General features: G+C 34.9%; 2 protein-coding genes across 2 annotated transcripts; both read left to right on the forward strand.

The window, feature by feature from the left end:
• The first annotated feature begins 88 nt into the window (after window positions 1-88).
• Window positions 89-4,354, forward strand: LOC142973821 (gamma-interferon-inducible lysosomal thiol reductase-like protein). The gene is made up of 4 exons (XM_076115847.1): window positions 89-505; window positions 792-977; window positions 1,214-1,387; window positions 1,640-4,354. Exons 1-4 carry the CDS (start codon window positions 392-394, stop codon window positions 1,868-1,870), a joined length of 705 nt encoding a protein of 234 aa, XP_075971962.1. The 5' UTR covers window positions 89-391; the 3' UTR covers window positions 1,871-4,354.
• A 7,466-nt stretch (window positions 4,355-11,820) lies between these two features.
• LOC142973792 (general odorant-binding protein 83a-like) lies at window positions 11,821-16,467 on the forward strand. Its single transcript, XM_076115834.1, has 6 exons — window positions 11,821-11,917; window positions 13,644-13,719; window positions 14,048-14,136; window positions 14,481-14,583; window positions 15,331-15,401; window positions 16,386-16,467. Exons 1-6 carry the CDS (start codon window positions 11,849-11,851, stop codon window positions 16,401-16,403), a joined length of 426 nt encoding a protein of 141 aa, XP_075971949.1. The 5' UTR covers window positions 11,821-11,848; the 3' UTR covers window positions 16,404-16,467.
• Window positions 16,468-19,042: the final 2,575 nt, after the last annotated feature.

Below are 19,042 nucleotides of genomic sequence, written 5' to 3' on the forward strand. Positions count from 1 at the left end.
GTAGTATAATAATTATTATTCTAGTAGAAACCACGTAGAAACTAAACGTTAAAATGTAGGAATGTTGTCAATTTGGCATGACGTTTAACGTCATTCTGTTTTTCTGTCTGATTTTGTCAATACCTGTCAGTCTGCAATCGTATAAACCAAAAATACTGTTTACTACTTTGTTTAAATAGTTATTTTCCATTTCTCAAATAACTTAAAAATAATTTGTGTTCGTATAATGTAGCATTGTGTTAAAAGTGAGTCGTTCTTTACTGTAAGTGATTTAATTTAAAAAAATATGGTATAGGGCGGTCACGAGATTGGTGCCAATCGCAACAAAATCAGGCTGACATTGCAATATTTGATTTAATTATTGAATGGAATATACCCATAATAATATAAAATGGCATTCTATTCGTGTAACAGATATAGATTAATTGTTTTGCTGCTGCTAGCATTGATTATGTGGCAATTGTTCCGGTTGCTGCCTGATAAACCCGACACGCAGTTATCCGAGGTAACAATCATTATCTTTAATTAAAATGTAAATGTTTCGTGATTCCTTGATTATTATTCACTCTCCCTTTTAAAATTGACTGCAATAATGTAAAGTTGTTGGCGCTTTTCTGTGAATAATGTATTAAAAGTACACATTCAATACTATTTATGGATAACTTTATTGATTCACGAATTTAAATCAAGGTCTTGAGGTCATATAAGGCGAAATCCTGTTTATTCAAGCTTTACCAAACTTTCTTAACATGGTCATGTGTAACCAATTCATATATTAATTTTGATTGCAGCCTGATATAGAGAAGTTGGAAGATGATAAGTTTAATAAGCATAAACAAGATAAAGTGAAAGTGAGGGTGTACTATGAGGCTCTCTGTCCTGACTCCAAACACTTCTTCATGAGACATTTGGGGCCTGTGACAGACAAACTATCAGAATTTATAGATGTAACTTTAGTGCCTTATGGAAAGGCTACAGTAAGTATATATATGTATGACTATAAATAAACATTGTTTTTATTGCCTAATATTATAATAAAAAATTCCATCCTTAATCTGAATAGTGTGGGTTTTATTCAGTCATAAATAAATAAGCATTATTCGCTTCTTAATTTGATTTTGATAAGTTTTTATGACTTCTATTCACTAAACATACATAGTTTAAAAAAATTATGGACAATTAAAAACAAAAAATAATATTTTTAAATTTTCAGACCAAAGAAGACCATGGCCAGTATTATTTTCAATGTCAACATGGTGAGGAAGAGTGCTATGCCAACAAGATACATGCATGTGCTATAGAGACTGTTGCCAACATGACGACAGCTGTCAAGATAACAGACTGTATGATAGCAGACAATATGGATGCTGATGCAGCTCTTCTAAAGGTAAGCAGATGCACTCCATTATTAAATAGTTTTTCTTTAAGCTGTTGGGTTGATTTCACAGAAAATACTCAAGGCGGGATTTGTTACCAGGGTTTCGGCAATGAATCATGATTTTATTGGAAATAAATAACATATTTAAAAAACCCTTTTGACTCACTTCATTTATGGACGTCAACATGGTTATAAAAGCCAATAGATATATATACCTTTTCTAATGTCTACTAATCTAATATCATGTTTTTTATGTTACAGTGTGCAAAACAACTCAAGGTGGAGCCCGATCCTATCAAAAACTGTGCCAATCATGAGCTTGGTTCAGCTCTTTTGAAGAAACATGGTGATGACACACACATACTGAAGCCATCATTTATACCAACTATAACTATAAATAATTCTAGAGATAATCAAGCTGCTATACTGAAGAACTTTTTGCTCGAAGTGTGTAAATTAATTGACATGCCCCTGCCACCACCTTGCTTGTGACACATTAGATTTAATCGACCAAACATGCACAACATACTACAGTACTATCAGTATCAGTCATAAGAACCAAGGCTCAAATAATATGCTCATTATTTTACTTCCATTTTTTTTAGATTTAATATCTGCATTGTATATAATTAAGACCCGAAACTGCGTTGAACGGACGCCCGCGCCGATCACTCGTTGCGTGAACACGCGTACGGTTTCCGTGGGACCGCAACGGTGCCCGTCGCTGGGATCGGATTATTACGCTATGTTACTAGCAGGCACGGCGAATGCCTCCGTGGCTTGAAGACGGGCACCGGTGCCGGAGCACTTTTGTACGGGTCCGCGCGGCCATTCGCTTTACGCAGTTTCAGGCCAAAGACACATTTTTGTAACAGTTTGTCCATTATTTGTAACGCATTTTTACTTATTGTACTTGCTTTACTTATACCTGTAAACAATAGAGATTACTATGAATGCTGACACACAAATATCCAGTAAATATATTAAAGTATTTTTGAAAAATTCTCTTTGATGAATTGAGAACTCATAAGGCTATTGAAGTATTAAAATTATAAATTTCTAGGTGATGAAGTGAAGTGATATGTTTAATTTATTTTGTTCTATTTACAATATTTTATTTTAATAAGTGTAAGTGTATTTGCTATTTTGGTTGTGTTTCCTATTGTTGTGAGTACTTGTGAGTCATGAACAAATATTGATGTAAGATTTTAACATTTCTTTGCAAACTTTCAGGTTGTATTGCATTTATTGTCTTTATTGTTATATTTTTTTTACACGAAGATGTAGGTTGTATAGACCAGTCTATCTGTTTGTCTTTAGTACATTGAACAAGTCTGTTTAAAATGAAAAGCAGTACAAAGACAATTTTGGTCTCGATTTTATTCATTACCTACTATTTACTGTATAATACGTCCACTTAATTCAGTACCACTTGATTTTGCACGCTGATTTCATGCGTTATAATGGGTTTTTCTGAAATGGAAACCCTCATTATAATAACAATCGTATACATACATATTTCAATGTCGGCTTATCATAAAGCCATACGTATTAAAGAATCGACCAATCAAAACAAGGCTCGCAACCTCGAACTGCACAATTAGTATAATAGGATTTTCCGGGCGAGATATCATATGAAATTATGGCGATTTATGAAAACTATTGTATCTAATCGCTAGTGAGATTATAATACTACCGTTACTGCAAGGACACTCGGGTTAAAGTAGTGGTCCTCTACACATGGAGGACTTTATGGAATTCCACTTTCTGTGTGACTAAGCGCACTTGTTCTGTTGTTGGTATTACGTAGAAAAAATAATTATCAAGTCAATTGCATAATAAAATCTTGATGTATAAGAAACAGTATTAGAATAAGCGTATTTGTAAATTTTATACCTGCGTATTGATTTTTATTAAAAACATTTTCAATTATATTTCATGGACATTTTGTTGCCACTTAAATTGATAATTATGTATGCTTCTACTATGTGTTTTAATGAGTAACATAAAAAAATAATGAGACATTCCTGTTGTAATTTGAATATGTACAAAAATTACACAAATAATTTTCTTATCACTGAAACATAATGGCATTTTTTTAATTACTACACACACCACTAGATAAAGGCCCAATTGCGTAAAAAGCATTTCTTTTCATAAATGTATTAACTTTTTTTAGACCCATTTGATATATGACTCACTGCTACCCAGTGGTTTCAGTCCTCCAAATTATTTTTAATAATGAACTTGTTTAGTGATCTCCCGAAAAAGGCTATTTTTGCATCCAAAGATGAAACGGCTGTATGAGTGGCCACCTAGGTACTTATATGGCTACTAAATTATTTATTTAGCTATTGGAAATAAAAAATATGGCACTTTAACTTGTCCATTTATTTTTTGTGCTCATGAGAATGTTATTTTATTAGTGTGCTGTCAAAAGAATTTGATTCTGAAATTAAATCTGTTGTAATTTCTTCTCAAATTAAACCTATTCGATGACCTATTATATCACCAGGTTTATGAGGCGTATGATTACCTTATGAGGTCTTATCTGGCGACGATTTAATTACTATGGGTTGTCTATGAATTATGAAACTTAATATACAATGGGTAAAGAAATGATTATAGTAATACTGTCTAGAAGTCATTTTTGAGATAACATTTTCAGTACCTAATGAATTAAAAACGTCACATAATTATCACCTCCATTAATCGTCAATATCTTGCCATTATCAACGAAACTATTACGTATTTTGTTTGTTATTACTTAATCACTTTGTATTTATTCTCAGGTATGATTTTTTATTTATCTTAATAACTGGTGATCATTTCTAAGTACATTATCTGAAAATAAATTGCACGTTTTCAGCATTGTCAATTTCAGCATTTGTGTAAAGATGTGTTTTTTTTATTGGTATTTTGTAAAATGACAAAACTATAATAAAGTTGAAAGGCACAGATTTTTTAAATCTGAAATTTATTTTTATTTAAAATCTACTTACCTACGCCCCTCCTTTACCAATAAGTTAGTGTTTGATTGCTTGATGACAAATCTTATTGCATCACGTATCGTGTCGCTTTTTTTAACATAGCGAGATTATTTACATAGTACTATCCATCAAAGGGCTATGGATGAGTAGCCATATTATATAAATCAAGTTCCTCTGTATTTCGGAAGGCACGTTAAATTGTGGGTCCCAGCTGTCATTTTCAAAGACATTAACAGTAGTCAGAAGCTTGAAAGACTGACAACCAGTCTTACCCAAGGGTATCGTGTTATAACCCAGGTATAGGCAGTCAGCTGCATCCGGTTAGGCTGCAGACTGCAACATAGTATGGAATAAAGGCTAAGCTGATATATAATATACAAATAGGTATATCCATCCATTATAGGGCACTTGGCATTTAAAATAACTTGTTGAAAATAGTTCTTTTAATATACACTAGGGGCGCTGTTTAGCTTTTCATGCCACATATTTGGATAACTACTCGGATGTCAAATCGGTAATGTTAGGAAATCGTCCCTTTGAACTATTAGAAAAAGAGTTTATACCTACGTGCTTTTCGGTTCGTGACGTTCCTCTTAATTAAGCTAAAATATTCACACTGGTTCGACGAATACTGTGCCACAAAGCATACTAAACTGTAGTGTCCGGCCTGTGTCCCATACGTATCAAACATTTCACTCGTAAAAGTATCTAGTCATAACACTAGAGGGCGCCTGTGACAAGAAGTATACCGCGAGGAATGACGTGGAATTTTGTATGCCTTTTATCTGTTTTTTTTTTATCGAGTAGATATTTGCGAATAAGTCAATATCCATTAATCTTCATTAGTCTTCCTCATAGACTTAGTTTATCAATCGTAACAACTGTTTATCTAATTAAATACGCATAATAATACAGCAGTGATAGCCGAGTGGTATAGGTTGATACCTCCCACGCAAGTGGTCGCAGGTTCGAACCCGAGGCAACACACCAATGACTTTTCGAAGTTAAATTCAAATTCAAATGTGTGTATTACAAATAATTCATGTTCCAACGGTGAGGAAACCTTGCATGCCTAAAATTAATACATTTATTGAGGGCATGCAAAGTCCCCAACCCGCACTTGGCCAGCGTGGTGGACTCATGGCCTAACCCCTCCCTCATTACGGGAATAGACCCTTGCCCAGCAGTGGGACATTAATGGGTTAAATTTATTTTTAAAACTAACTGATTTGATCTTGTTCCAGGATTAGGTACCTGCGTCTACCTACTGGCAGAAGCATATAAGTTTGTAGACTCACGTTAGTTCTAAAAATGTTTTGTTCCGCGAGTATAAATTCAATTCTTGATGCGTACACTACCTATTAAAAGGATGTGCGTGTGGACTGAGTGATATTTTCAAAAAACTTATCCAACCACAACCAAATTATAAGAGGATTTAGGAAATAATGAAGTGTAGTGTATAGAAGTGAATGAATAAAGCTTGGAAATGAGATAATAATATGGAAAGTGTAAAATATTAGGAAAGCTTTATTGAGGCTAGATTATGGAATAGATTCATTACAATAATAAGTAAGTATTTAATAAAATACATCGAAATAAAACAAATAAAAAAGTAGCTGTGATGCGTAGCAGAGGTGCGTAGCAAGGCGGCCAGGTTAATCAGCGAATATTTTTTTTAACTTTCAATTATTATTGTACTTACCTACTTGTATTTCACTTAAAAACGTCAACCACTCACCCTTGTTTGAAAAACGAGAAATTAATTAGGTATTGCTATTACAAAAAACATACAAAACTTTTAATAGGTGCCTAGTTATTAGTAAGTAGTTAGGTAGTTATGTATCTACGCTTTAACCTAATACGTTTCCTAATCGCCATGCGGCGAGCTCCCCGCCGCCGTCCCCGTGAGCTAGCCCACGGTCATTAATCATTTACATCAAGCTTCCACTTTTCCATATCGTGTACGAAGGCAATAAATTAACAGCTTTCTACCTTTTTCCGTGAGTCACCGTTCAAAGCAAACAAGCGACTTCAGTCAATTCAATTTAAAACCCACTCTGACAACACCAATTTGCTTGCGTCTAAATGGCTACCTTTGCTCCGAAAACCATTTCAAACACAACAATAAATCTTCACTGAAATCACGGTCTAATTTCGTAAAAGCCCCGTCTCGCTTTGCTAATTAATATGAATGGCATTTGCATCCGGCTTTTTCTCGCGTACACCATTTCCAACTATTGTTTTGCAAAGATTCTCACAATTTATTCCTGTTTTTACCCGACTGCGCATCACGAAGGAGGGTTATTGAGATTAATACAATACCGCCTGTTTTATGGCTCCACTCAAATTAAAGCTATTGTACTCTTTGGGTAATTAATTGGGATGTTTGTCAAAAATAAATTTAATTTAACGCTTGCTGCATTACTTATAAGTTATATTTAACAAAATGCATTATGTCATTAAGTTTAAGCAATTTGATATAGACTCTTAATATAATGAACAATAACGATTGCTGGTAGGTATAGACTTCACTAAAGATTTAAGTGTTCAATACGTACGTTATTATAAAGCTAACTATTTACAGCAATGAGTGTAAATATTTCTTATTTCAAATCAGAGTTTATCCGACTTTAAAGAAAGGAAGTTTATCTGTATTATTCAAATTCTTTTAGCAATTTGTTTGAGATAAATTAGTACATAATAATATCTTGATAAAAGCATAAGAAATTGTTTCTATAAAATAAGAAACATAATTTTTCGTTTCGCAACCCGCTTTGGTTCTCGAGTATGATAATGGCAGAATTGGATATGTACCTTTGTGGGATACTAATACTACTTGCATTAGAATAATCCCTACTAGCAGATTACGGTATGAACTCGAACTGCACAAAGCGTATGTACAGCCGTACAAATGAGAGACTATTCTGTAACGCCTTTGCCCTAACGTACGTATTATTTGAACATATTAACTCTATCTATACAACGTTGGCAACTTGCTACAACGTCGACGCTATGCGTTTTAAATTTTCATAAAGAAATCTCATCTTGTCGGTCAGTTGTTTTTGTTTCGGTTGTGATTGTTGGGAATCTCGGTATTATCTAATTCTAAAATACTTATTTGTACGCAAGTGACTGATGTTGATTGATTAGTTTTATAGTTAAAATACGCACGTATATATTCAGTAGGTACGTAAATGTCAGTACGAGCACGAGCTAACATTGTTATCAGTAAATCTATTTAGCACATAACAAAAGCCTATAACAAGAATTGACAGCTGGCCGAAAAACACCGAGAGGCTATCAGATATCCCGCCAGTGATGTTGATAGGAACGCAATAAAGCCGCTTACGCACGGTCAACTAAGGTTCGCCTCGCCGTCGATGGCCTGTCCCATCCGCCCCACGTCGTCGCTCGTTAAGCCAATGCACAAATCTAATGGATTTTTTATGTTCCCTAAAAACGTATACCGATATGCATAAAATTGGAAATGCACCTTGCCAAAAAGATTTTAACCATGTGTTATAAATCAGTTTTATTTTTATCGGTTTTATGGAACTGGCTGGCCCAGACGTTGTTACTCAGCCAGTCGAAGTTTTAAGTTTAATGGATATCGATATGAATTGATAAATAAAGTAATAATATTACTACCCCATTCGGGTACGTGTTTCTACCCATAATAACAAAGGGTTGAATCAGGCTTTGGGTGCACCTCCTCAGCCGAGATCAGTTTGGCAACCTTGCAGTCTTTCAAGAACTCTTTAAAGAACTTTCTGGCCTATTTTTAATACACACAACTCTGAAATAAATTTTGAAGCGAATTCTTATATCCCTCGTTCAGAGATATAATAAAATGAGAACTAATTAAACGGTTAAATCTCGACGCTATCGATGTCTATTAACTCTAAGAACTTGGGTTTCAAGAGTTAATCCCGATAATCGCTCGGTACCGACGGCAACTTATAGTACCAGTAGAAAAATGCACATCGTCTTTTAAATACTACGATACCTCTGTCATTCTGATAGCCACACATAAGTGATAATTAGATAGTGTGACCCACAGGTACGGAATTAGAAAATTACAGCGAGGTGATGCGCAGCGACACATAATTCACGGGTAGAGGTGTCATTGAAGAATATAATGACACTAATCACCTAATTGGTGCACGTAAGTGATTCTACATACTTAGTTACGTTTCCATGTTTCAGAAAGACGTTGTTTAACAAAACCGATTCTATAGTTAGCAAAAATAGTGTAAAACCTATGACTTAAAATAATGATATGTATATGAAAAAATCCTAGTACTTACGAGTATGTACTCATGTCCTGTATCTAATTTCTGTAGATATTAGATTCATATAAAAAATATGGATCAAGAAAGTAGTTATTTTTTACCAAAACAAGTAAAAGCGTTTCGACATTAGCTTTTCTGTACTCACAACAAATAAAAACCAAACCGAATGCGACCCACATAAATGACTTACCTATATGTATGGAACAACGTTTGTTACATAAGGTAACTTTTTGTGTCTCCTGTCGTATTTCAGTTCACCTCGTTTTCCATGTTTGTGAACGTTGTAATTAGATAAATACGGAGTTAGTTGGCTGTACATAGTGAGTATACATGTGGCGCGTGTGTAGGCACGAGATAGATATGTGTATCTGTAGGTGGAGCGCGAGCCGTGTACTCTCATTAAAACTTTCCTCAGGCTGGGCTTGCACGTGTTTTTAATTTTTATCGAGAGCACTCGTCGTTAGCGGGGCCGGGCGGCGCCGGGCGACGGCGCGGTGGCGCGGTGGCGGCGGGCGCGTGCTGCGGCTTTGCCTGCTTTGATTGCGGTAATGACGTCTCTCCGACTCCGTCCTCGCCACTTGTCTCTTCTCACTATCTTCAAATGATTATTGCTTTACAAATTAATGATGTCCACGTTTTAGCTACGTAGATTTATTTCTATCAGAAGTGATTATTTCAGAGTGTTTGCAGACCGTAACGAGTTTCGTACATCGTCTATAAGTTTAAAGATATTAAAAGATTTCAGTCAAAGTTTCATCTACCCGCAAAATTTGTATGAAAGTATTTCCTGAAAGGTTCTGCTTACTTTTATTAATTAAAGAAGTTAATAAAGTCATATTTTGGTTTTCGTCAGATGTTGTACATCTAGAGGAAGTTATTACTTAGAAACAATTAGTATCGAGATAACTAGAACAGTTATTCAAAGCGGACGGTGGCGGGAGGTGGCGGTGACATTTATTGTCGGTGGGTACGAGGGTCGGAAGACAATCAAACTGCTCTTTCTCGGTTCGACGGCTCGAATGTTCCGACAGAGGTAGGCCAATAATACGGGTTTATCTGACTTGGAATATCTATTGTTTTGTGAATTTGACTTTGCGAATTCCAGTTTTAAGCCATTGTAATTGTCAGCTGAAGATATACGTTATACAAAATTTTATTTAAACTTTGAAATTACTTTACTTTTTAATTTAAAATTATTTTCTTTTTCTAAGCAAGCTCAATAATAGTTCGTAAGAATGTCGTCTGTCGATAACATAAACATAACAGATGGTAAGGTTGCGAGTCAACAAGACGTTCCTCTTATCTCTCAGCGTCCGAAAGTTTGGTGCGCCTTGGTTCGTGAACGCGCCTCTACAAGTACGCGCACATGTGAAAGTTTACTTGTTACCCCGAGTCAGCGATACTCGGACGAGTTTACATACAATAGAAATATTGTAAAAACTTTATACTAATGCTATAATAGTGAACAGATTTGCAAGACATGTACCTCGAGCTCTATCAAACATCTTTCATCGTTCTGTCATTCGTTTGATTGAGATATTTTTATCTAAGAAGTAGGAGTTTTGTTCCTAGTTGTACTTCGGTTTTAGTTTTCGTTTTGATATTACAGGACCCGTATTCCGAAAATACAATAGCAGTAGTATGGCTATACGGAATGCGCATGCACAGCTAACGAATGCACAGATGCATGATGCAGCCGACAGGGAAGCAACAAATCCTCTTAGGCACGGTCACTGGCGCCGCCTATCGGCCCAGTTGCCGACGCAAACAACTCTAATGGATTTTTCATGTCGATTGAACACGGCATAGGTATAAATGCGTGGAAGATAATCGAATATTCTGAAAAAACACTATTGTACAGCTAACGGGATAGCTCTATCCGTATATACATCGTGATAGTACGTAACTGTGGCCGACGTAATCATTCTGTAAACAAAAATATTTGTATATTTTTACAGAAATTTATTAATCGCAATACAAAACGAAATATTCAACATGAAAAATGCCCACCTATATAAGTTAAGCGTGATTTTACAAGCTGTCTTTGAACCATTAATAATCATTAAGTCTGATATCGCCGGGCGGCTCATTGTGGCCGCCTCGCCAGCGAACATGGCAAATTATGACATTAATTTTATAATTATTATTGTGTAGGGCACAATAGATGAGGGCGCACAAAAACACGTAAGCTCCTATTCATTGTTAACCGTGAAAACAATGAATGATTGTTCCAAAGTTAGAAAATGACTCGGAAAACTGTCACTCTTGTGTTGGAAGGGGAAAATGCTCTACGATAGTAGCTCTTTACATATTTAACTGATATGTTAGTGACACGATACTATAAAACGCGTACATATTTATGACAAACGTTTGTTTTGAACGAATAAATAAATATTTTTCTATCTATTTCTAGTATAATACAAAATAAATTAAGTTGAAAATAAGTATAGCTTTTCGAGACATATGTTTTTGTGGTGTGTTTAATGCATTGGACAACTAGATAGTAATCTGGTTAATGGGTGAATTCTACAGCCACGTATAAAAAATATTCTTAGAACTGAAAATCTAAATATCTACTAGTATTTAGTAACCTTCTTTGGTTAGTTATACAAAATAACCTTTTGGCATGACGAACAAGATCTACAAGAACTTTTGGCTGAAAAAGCCTAGCAATTTTCGATAAATTGCATTTTGAAATTAGAAACTATAGTATGTTAGCCATCTATATTATTTTGAATTGGTTGTTATGTTGTTTCAGGCTCATATAACTTTAAGCTTTTGAATGAATCAAATGCAGTTATCATTTTTGGCATTTTATATGAATAATAATACTAAACCCGCTTAGCAATTATTTTCAACTCAATCTGTCGCTTATCGATACCAGCACTTGCAAAAAATAAACGTTTATTTTAGTAATCCAATTAGTAGGATTCTCATATTTTGTGGAGACTCAGCAATAATGTTAAGTAGCAGTCGTTACCTCTATTAGCTAGTTGCTTACTCATTCACGGTGCAAAACTTTCCACCTGATGATTACCGCTTGTAGTCGTGCACAGTCGCCTCTAATGCGTTAATTGCTGTCTTTAGCCCGCACCTCGCCGCCCACTATGTGATTTTGTTAGGGTGTTAGCGGTAATATAAGACGAGTTGGTCGGCCATATGTCCATTGGCGCAAAGGCAGCGGCGCCATGTATACGGTAACGTTGCCTATCTCATTCTTATTATTGGCTGTTGTGTACGCGGGAAAGGATAAACCGGTAAGTTTATTATACGGTTAATATAAATAATTGAGATTAATATATTTATTGATAATAAATAATAGGAATTACGGTGGGCCGACTTGACTCTTGGGGATTCTTGATGGATGAATTGCTATTAATCTGAAACATATAGTCCCCAAGTTAAAGTTTGCACTAGCAGCACATACGCAACACCTATACATTGGAATACAATAAACTAGTAAGTTAGACTAGTTGTCATGATAACTTATAAGGTATTTGTTCACTTTTGTTGTTGCCAACAAACTAAAATAGTTGTTCGTTAAAACTATAAATAAGTAGGAATGTAATATATTAAGAGTGGTGTTGATTATAGTGGCATATTAAAAAAGTGGTCTAGTATGTGAAAGCGGCATGTCCTTGTTTATGAAGTGTTTGTATAGGCTCGGTGATGGATGGGTGTCGGCGCGCGCCGCGGCCTTGCCCGCTACTATTGCTCAATGTCGTCCTGTGCGAATACGTAATGCATCGTGTGTGAACACACTACTACCGTCACGTTTTATCTCCAATGACACACGACAACATGGAACTTCTTTTTAGTATAAAAATAACGTATCGGATATATGTCATTTTTATGAAAAAATGCTTCGTTTTACCGAAGGTCTCTTATGCCACGAAAAAAAATCATGAGATTAAATATTTCACAGTTCCTACTCAAATAGTCAAAGAACAAAAAGTAAAAAATATTTTTGAATTCTATCTGATGAGCTAATCGTTATATTTATCTAGAGACGACAAAAATATAATATAAATAACACTATTGTCTATGGTAAAAACAGCCGTACATTTATGCTCAAAAGCGGCATAAATTAGAAAATAGTTTCAATATCTCCAATATGATAATACTGATTGATTTCTTTTAACGATAATGAGATCAATATTACATACATGCAAAAAGTCCTGAATGGTTAAAAACTTGAAGAGTTAAAGAAAAAAGATAAGGTTTAAATTCAATTTTGCAATTCACGTTGAGAGAATTGATGCCATTTCTGACGCCAGTCATCGATACTCAAAATTATCAGCTTTAGTAAAAAGTCAAAATCGAAAGCGTTACAATGGAAACAGGCTCGCACCATTTAAATTAATATTTAACATTATGATACAAGTTGATGCGCATCGGGTTGGTCCCCGTGGAATCACGACTTAATATTTTCTTTGAGAATGTTATCTCATTTTTAATATTGAAACGACTTATTTCCCCCACGTTGTTCACAAAGGAAGTCGTGTAGATCAAGAGAGCGGGGTGTCTCACCGCTCTCACCGCGCTCGCCGCCCACTACACTAAATAATGTACACAAAATAATTTAATAAGGAAACGACGGTAAACTTTATACGCACGTTGACTTATTTAAAATGAAAACATTCATCATTTTCTCGTAGTGTAACTTAAAATAGAGTGTTTGCTTACCACACTGCTATTTTAAGTTTGTACTTTTTATTGGTAGTTTCGGGATAGATTTTTATCAACCTCTTACGCATTGTAGATTTGATTGTGCGCTTTATCAAGCCTACGTACTTTAATTACGTCTCTTTACTACTTTCGCCTTTAACTAAACTGAAAGTCAAAGAGATTTTTATTCAGGAGCGTGGATGAAAAGTTGATGCTCTGTACTTAGCGTGCTGAAAGTAGCGGTATATTTTTCCTCTTACCAAAACAGCCTCAATCTACTTTAAGAATATTTCACTTACTATTTTTCCATTATAGATTTTCAGTGAAGAAATCAACGAAATAATACAACAAGTTCACGATGAGTGTAAGGGCAAAACAGGGACTATAGAGGGTGAGTGTTCAAAAGAAAATTTTATTTCTCCTTTGTTCTATGTTAGCATGCGAATGACGCGAAGCAATCGGCGTGGCTAAGCTACGTGCCACAGAACTAGCACACTAATAGACCTGACATTTTAATATTTTGTTTCATCTATACTACAGATAACAATCTCTGTCGTACAATAATGAACACTCATTGCCATAAATTAACCAGGCACAATTCTGATTTACATTTTTTTATAAATAATAACGCGTCTACGTCTCTTCCACTAGCTTTGTTTTGAAATACAATGTCTCATGTTTGCGTACATTAAAGAGTCTTTATTCTTACTTGCCCCCAGAGGATATAGCGAATTGCGAAAACGGCATATTTAAGGAGGACCAGAAATTGAAGTGCTATATGTTTTGCCTGTTGGAGGAAGCGAGTCTTGTGAGTTATCTGCCTTTTGTTTGTTTCTCTCTTCACCCCGTCGTGTATACGAAATTAGATACAAACAAGCATTTAATTTATTTTTAATTCAATTTGTTTGCTTTGCATTTAAACGTGCACAAATATGCCTTTTGAGTTTTAAAATAAATACGGACTGTATGAGGTGGGTTGCTATTTGATTTAAGATTATCGTGAAGTTACCATATTTAGTTTATAGTATCGCACTTGTATTATTGAAAGGGGTTCACAGAGGTACCTGTCCGAGTTAAATTTGCGGCAGAATAAATAATTTTAGTGCATGAGTAAGTATTTTTCAAATAAAATTGGACTGTTTGACTGTACAGGTGGACGAAAACGATATGGTAGACTATGACATGATGTTCAGTATGATACCCGAGCCCTACAACGAAAGATACCAAAAGACTATACTTGCCTGCAAACATGAAGGTGAGACATATTTCTGAATGATTAAGTCAATGATCCTCCATAATTTTTAGGATGTTTAAATTCTAACAAAAAATATCATAGCGTTGTGGGCGATATTTTTCTATAAACTCAGAAAAACACTATACTCGGGCTATTTCACACGTGCGAGCCAAGTCATGTCATTTTATCGGAGTCTCTCGCTCGCATTGTCACATCCATTTCATTCTTTTGATTATGACGTACTTCGCACGTTGGTGACGGCTTGATTATAGCAATATTTATGATTTGGAATACTAAAGTTAATCTTTTTGTATGGTGTGTTTTCATTATATACTACGGCCTTAAATATTCATAGAGGAGTGATATCGATTATGATATACGGTTTTTTTTCTCAGAATTGCTTATTTTTATGTTTGAGTAAATTATAAAGGTTATATTTTTATCAATCTGAAAGCCCACATCTTACTCCTGTAAAAAAGATTATTAAAAATAATAAGTCATTACTCAATTGTTCATTTGAGTTTAAAAATGTAATAAGACTCAATCTAATCTAGACTTGTAAAAAATATGACAGTATTTCTATTTAAAGTATGGCACGATCAACATTTACTCGGTACATTTCGATGCTAAATACACACAGGTATTTATTGAAATAATAATTAGGAGAATAACATCAATATTTGGAGATCATGGTTATTAATAGGTATGCAATTAACCGTGCCTAACGTGCCTAACTGCATAACAATAATTACGTAATTTGAATTACAGATACTATGGACAAAGACAAATGTCAGAGAGCATTTGATGTTCACAGATGTTCTTATAAAGTGGATCCTGATGTAAGTATCATTAGAGATGTATGTCGTTTTGAAAGCCTTAAGTAACACAACTAGAGTCCCCTCCCAGCATCAGTCGGTCTGTTTGCGGCAAACTCAAAAACGTATGAACAGATTTTGAGTAAGGTTTTAGTGTATAATTTGTTGAGGTAAATCCGGTGTAACCTGGTCGAAGTCGAGGCAGGCCGCTAGTAGAGTAAAAATAGTTCTGAACTCGCTTGGAATATAAGTTATTATCAATATCGTCAGTAACGAAAACTTCCGTGAAAAATGTTTAAGTATACATTAAACCACTCGAAACTTTGTGCATAGACTTCTCTATTTAACACTAAGGCAGTAAGCTATAGCAAGTATAATATTACAATACAATAAATAATAATAAACCATTTCATCGCCACCGAGGTTTCATGGAACACCCTGTTACTAGTTTTTCTCTGAAACGTTGCGTTATGAATTTCTTAGAAACTCTAAGCTCCGTAGATGAAAGAAGCCGGTTTCAGTTGAAATAATATTAGACTTAATTAACTATATTATACTTTAAGTCTACATTGATGATATAATTCTCACGTCTTTATACACTAATTAGTATCTGTTTTTTTTATGATGAGAAACTGTTTGTGGAAATATGTAGTTAAAGTTGTTCTGGAAATTAACTAAATGAAAATATTATTGTAAGAAGAATGTAACAGGCACTTTTACAGGGCTTAGTTTGACTAGATCATAATTATGGCCTTCTACTTGTTTTGTTGGTAGTGATAACAAATTGATTTCGAGGATTTAAATATAACATGACACTATTTTTATGTCTGTCCTGTTCCATACAAATATAAATATATTGTACAGACCATTAAAGAACTACTGATCAGGCTCAACGGTTCTGTGAAGTGACGTTAGAAAAAGTCACCGTCAACGTAGCCTAATTATAGCTTTTAAGAGTAGGTACTAGTTTAGTATTTTATTTTCATTAAATTTATCGTTTTTTTTCAGATGTACTTTTTACTTTAAGATGTAAACGTAAGCTGACGAGGGAGATGTGTTTGTATTGGTGTCAATAAATTAATACAAAAAATATTGCGTTTTTCTTTTATAGTTTTCTAGTTTACCTTATATTAACAGGTATTTATAGATGTGCTTTAAAGGCAAATCTTATTCCTACCAATAAGTGAACTAATATTAAAAAATTTAAAGCGGCTTATGAGATGTTATGATTATGTGCGAAGACTTTTTAATTAAGTCTAACTCGTACTTCTCTATTGAAATGAAATCTGAAATTACTAGAAATAACTAAATAGTGACGAATAAAAAATATATGCGAGAGTGACGTATTCATATGAATAAATTAAAGGCGACTTTAAAAGTGCTGAAGCTCAAGCTATATTCGTAACTCCGTACACTCACATATAATAATATAAGAGTCGTTTCTGACATGTTTAAAGTAACAAGTACGTGTTTCTATATTTCGGTCACCATTTGTTACGCCACAATATTCAACGTACTCATATTTTATTTCCACTTTCCAGTGAGAAGAAAATATTTAGGTACTGGTAAATAAAGACGTAATTTGGCGTTAGCCGCGGGCCCTCAGCCCGTCTATTTTTTTATGAAATCTCGTTCAAATTTATTCAGATCTTGAAAGAAGTATAATGCTAAGGAATTAATTTGCTTCACAAGAAATAATTTGTTCGCGGAAAAATAAATGAGTTGGAATCTTGTAAAACGTATAATTGTGATCTTTAGTGACCCACCTAAAATTAAATTTAAAACGACTCGTTCCGTAAAAAGCAGATTTGGTAATCGCGTTTTTCAACTTTGCTTTCTTATTTTCCTTTTGACTTTCACAGATGCAAGGAAAGTAATAAATTCATGAACAAAATGTTAATATTTAAGATTTTCATTAAGTATTATTGCGTTGGTGCTTTTTGTTTTTGGAAAATTAATATTGCTGAAATGTAATTTGGCGGTGAATGAACAGAAGAGGCTTTTAATTCAGAGATAACTCTTCATGAATGCCCGTAAAATAGATTTACGAAAATTACTATTTTTTTTTTATAACTCTTCAACACAATATGTAATTGAATTCAACGCAAACTCATACAAGACACAGCGCGGTGGGTGAGGGGGGTGGTAGTGACAATGTTAGCCAGGAAGTAGAAAGTGAACTTACAAACCCCAATTACAATAGGAGAGCAGGTTATTTAACAGCAAAACGACATTCAAAAGACGGAAAAACCGAGGGTCGGAACATCTGCACATAAAGAGGCAATTTGGAGATTGCCGGGGGCGCACAACCGCCACGGAGAATTGTGCTCAAATGTATTCAAAATTAAAAAATGAAGAAAATATTGCAAGGAAATTCATTGCGGTAAAATAAACAGGAGTGGCTTGTTACTGTGGACAGCGCAGGGAGCGCGACGGGACGCCGCGTTTTACTAACTTAACTGCGGTGCCTATACAAAGCATAACTTCTTAGCCGACCACTGGAGGTGCCGGCTCGGATTGTATGAAACGCTCAATGACATTATTCAGTGCACTTTGAAGGTAGTTGCATTTCTATTGTACGGAATAAAACAACAATTGTTCTCATTTGAAATAAGCTCATTGATTGCACGAACTACCTGCAAGGTAGGGCGAGGAGCTGAAGGCGGTCAGTCGGCAAAGGCAGCGGATATCGCAATTTGGCGCTGAGCCGCAGTAATGACGGCCTAGCTTGGACGTTGCGGTCGCGTACGTGCACTGGTACACCAAATGGCTACAATCTACTAAATTCAGTTTGATTTTTGAAAAAATCGTTTAACGAACCTACGTTGCTCATAATTTGGATAAATGTCGACATCTTGTAATAAAACTGTAAACTAAAACTGTGCTGTTAACGTAAAAAAGTATCATTATTTTGCAACATCTTTAGTCAAACGATTATAACAATTCAAATCTTAATTGAATGTACGAACGTTTTGATATTGTCTTTGGTTTTCAATAACGATTTATTTTGTGTAAATAAAAGCAATGCTACGAAATGCTACGCAGTTGCTACGCCGTAGATAACAGAACGGTGAGACGAACCGTATCCAGTAGGGCTAGCTCTAGACTGGCTAATACGGGTGAAACCGAACGCTGGACTTACCCCCAAATTATTCCGCTCCCTATTCAGAATATTAATAGCTTCAGCCATAATGGCATAGTGGTTTGATAATCACAAACAGTAGAGACGTCCAAACAAACAATGGATACGTAGTTTAGTTTGCTGCGCAGCTAATCGTTTTAAAGTGTCCTTTGATGATTCATTAAATGCTTACGGTATGAATAATAAGTTGACTCACGCTGTTTATACAAACTATGTTGTTAGATAATATACAAATACGGTGGCGAAACTAGACAGATTTTATGTTTTAATTGGAATTTTATGGTTCGCTGATTCTCGGTATTATTTTATTTTCGCAATACTATGATTTTTGTGCAATCTTTCTAGAATGATATAGGTATATATGTAAATAATTGTGTTGTTATTAAAAACTATCGGTATACTATAAAATAATTTATGTTAGTCGGCACCGTTAGTGAAACAAGCCAATTATCCAAATAAATTGAGTTAGCCGGTTTCCCCGCGTGAGGCCGGTCGGCGGCGCCCCCGGCATAGTTCGCCTCAA

The sequence above is a fragment of the Anticarsia gemmatalis genome, chromosome 1 (assembly GCF_050436995.1).
Source record: "Anticarsia gemmatalis isolate Benzon Research Colony breed Stoneville strain chromosome 1, ilAntGemm2 primary, whole genome shotgun sequence".
Classification (NCBI taxonomy): domain Eukaryota; kingdom Metazoa; phylum Arthropoda; class Insecta; order Lepidoptera; family Erebidae; genus Anticarsia; species Anticarsia gemmatalis.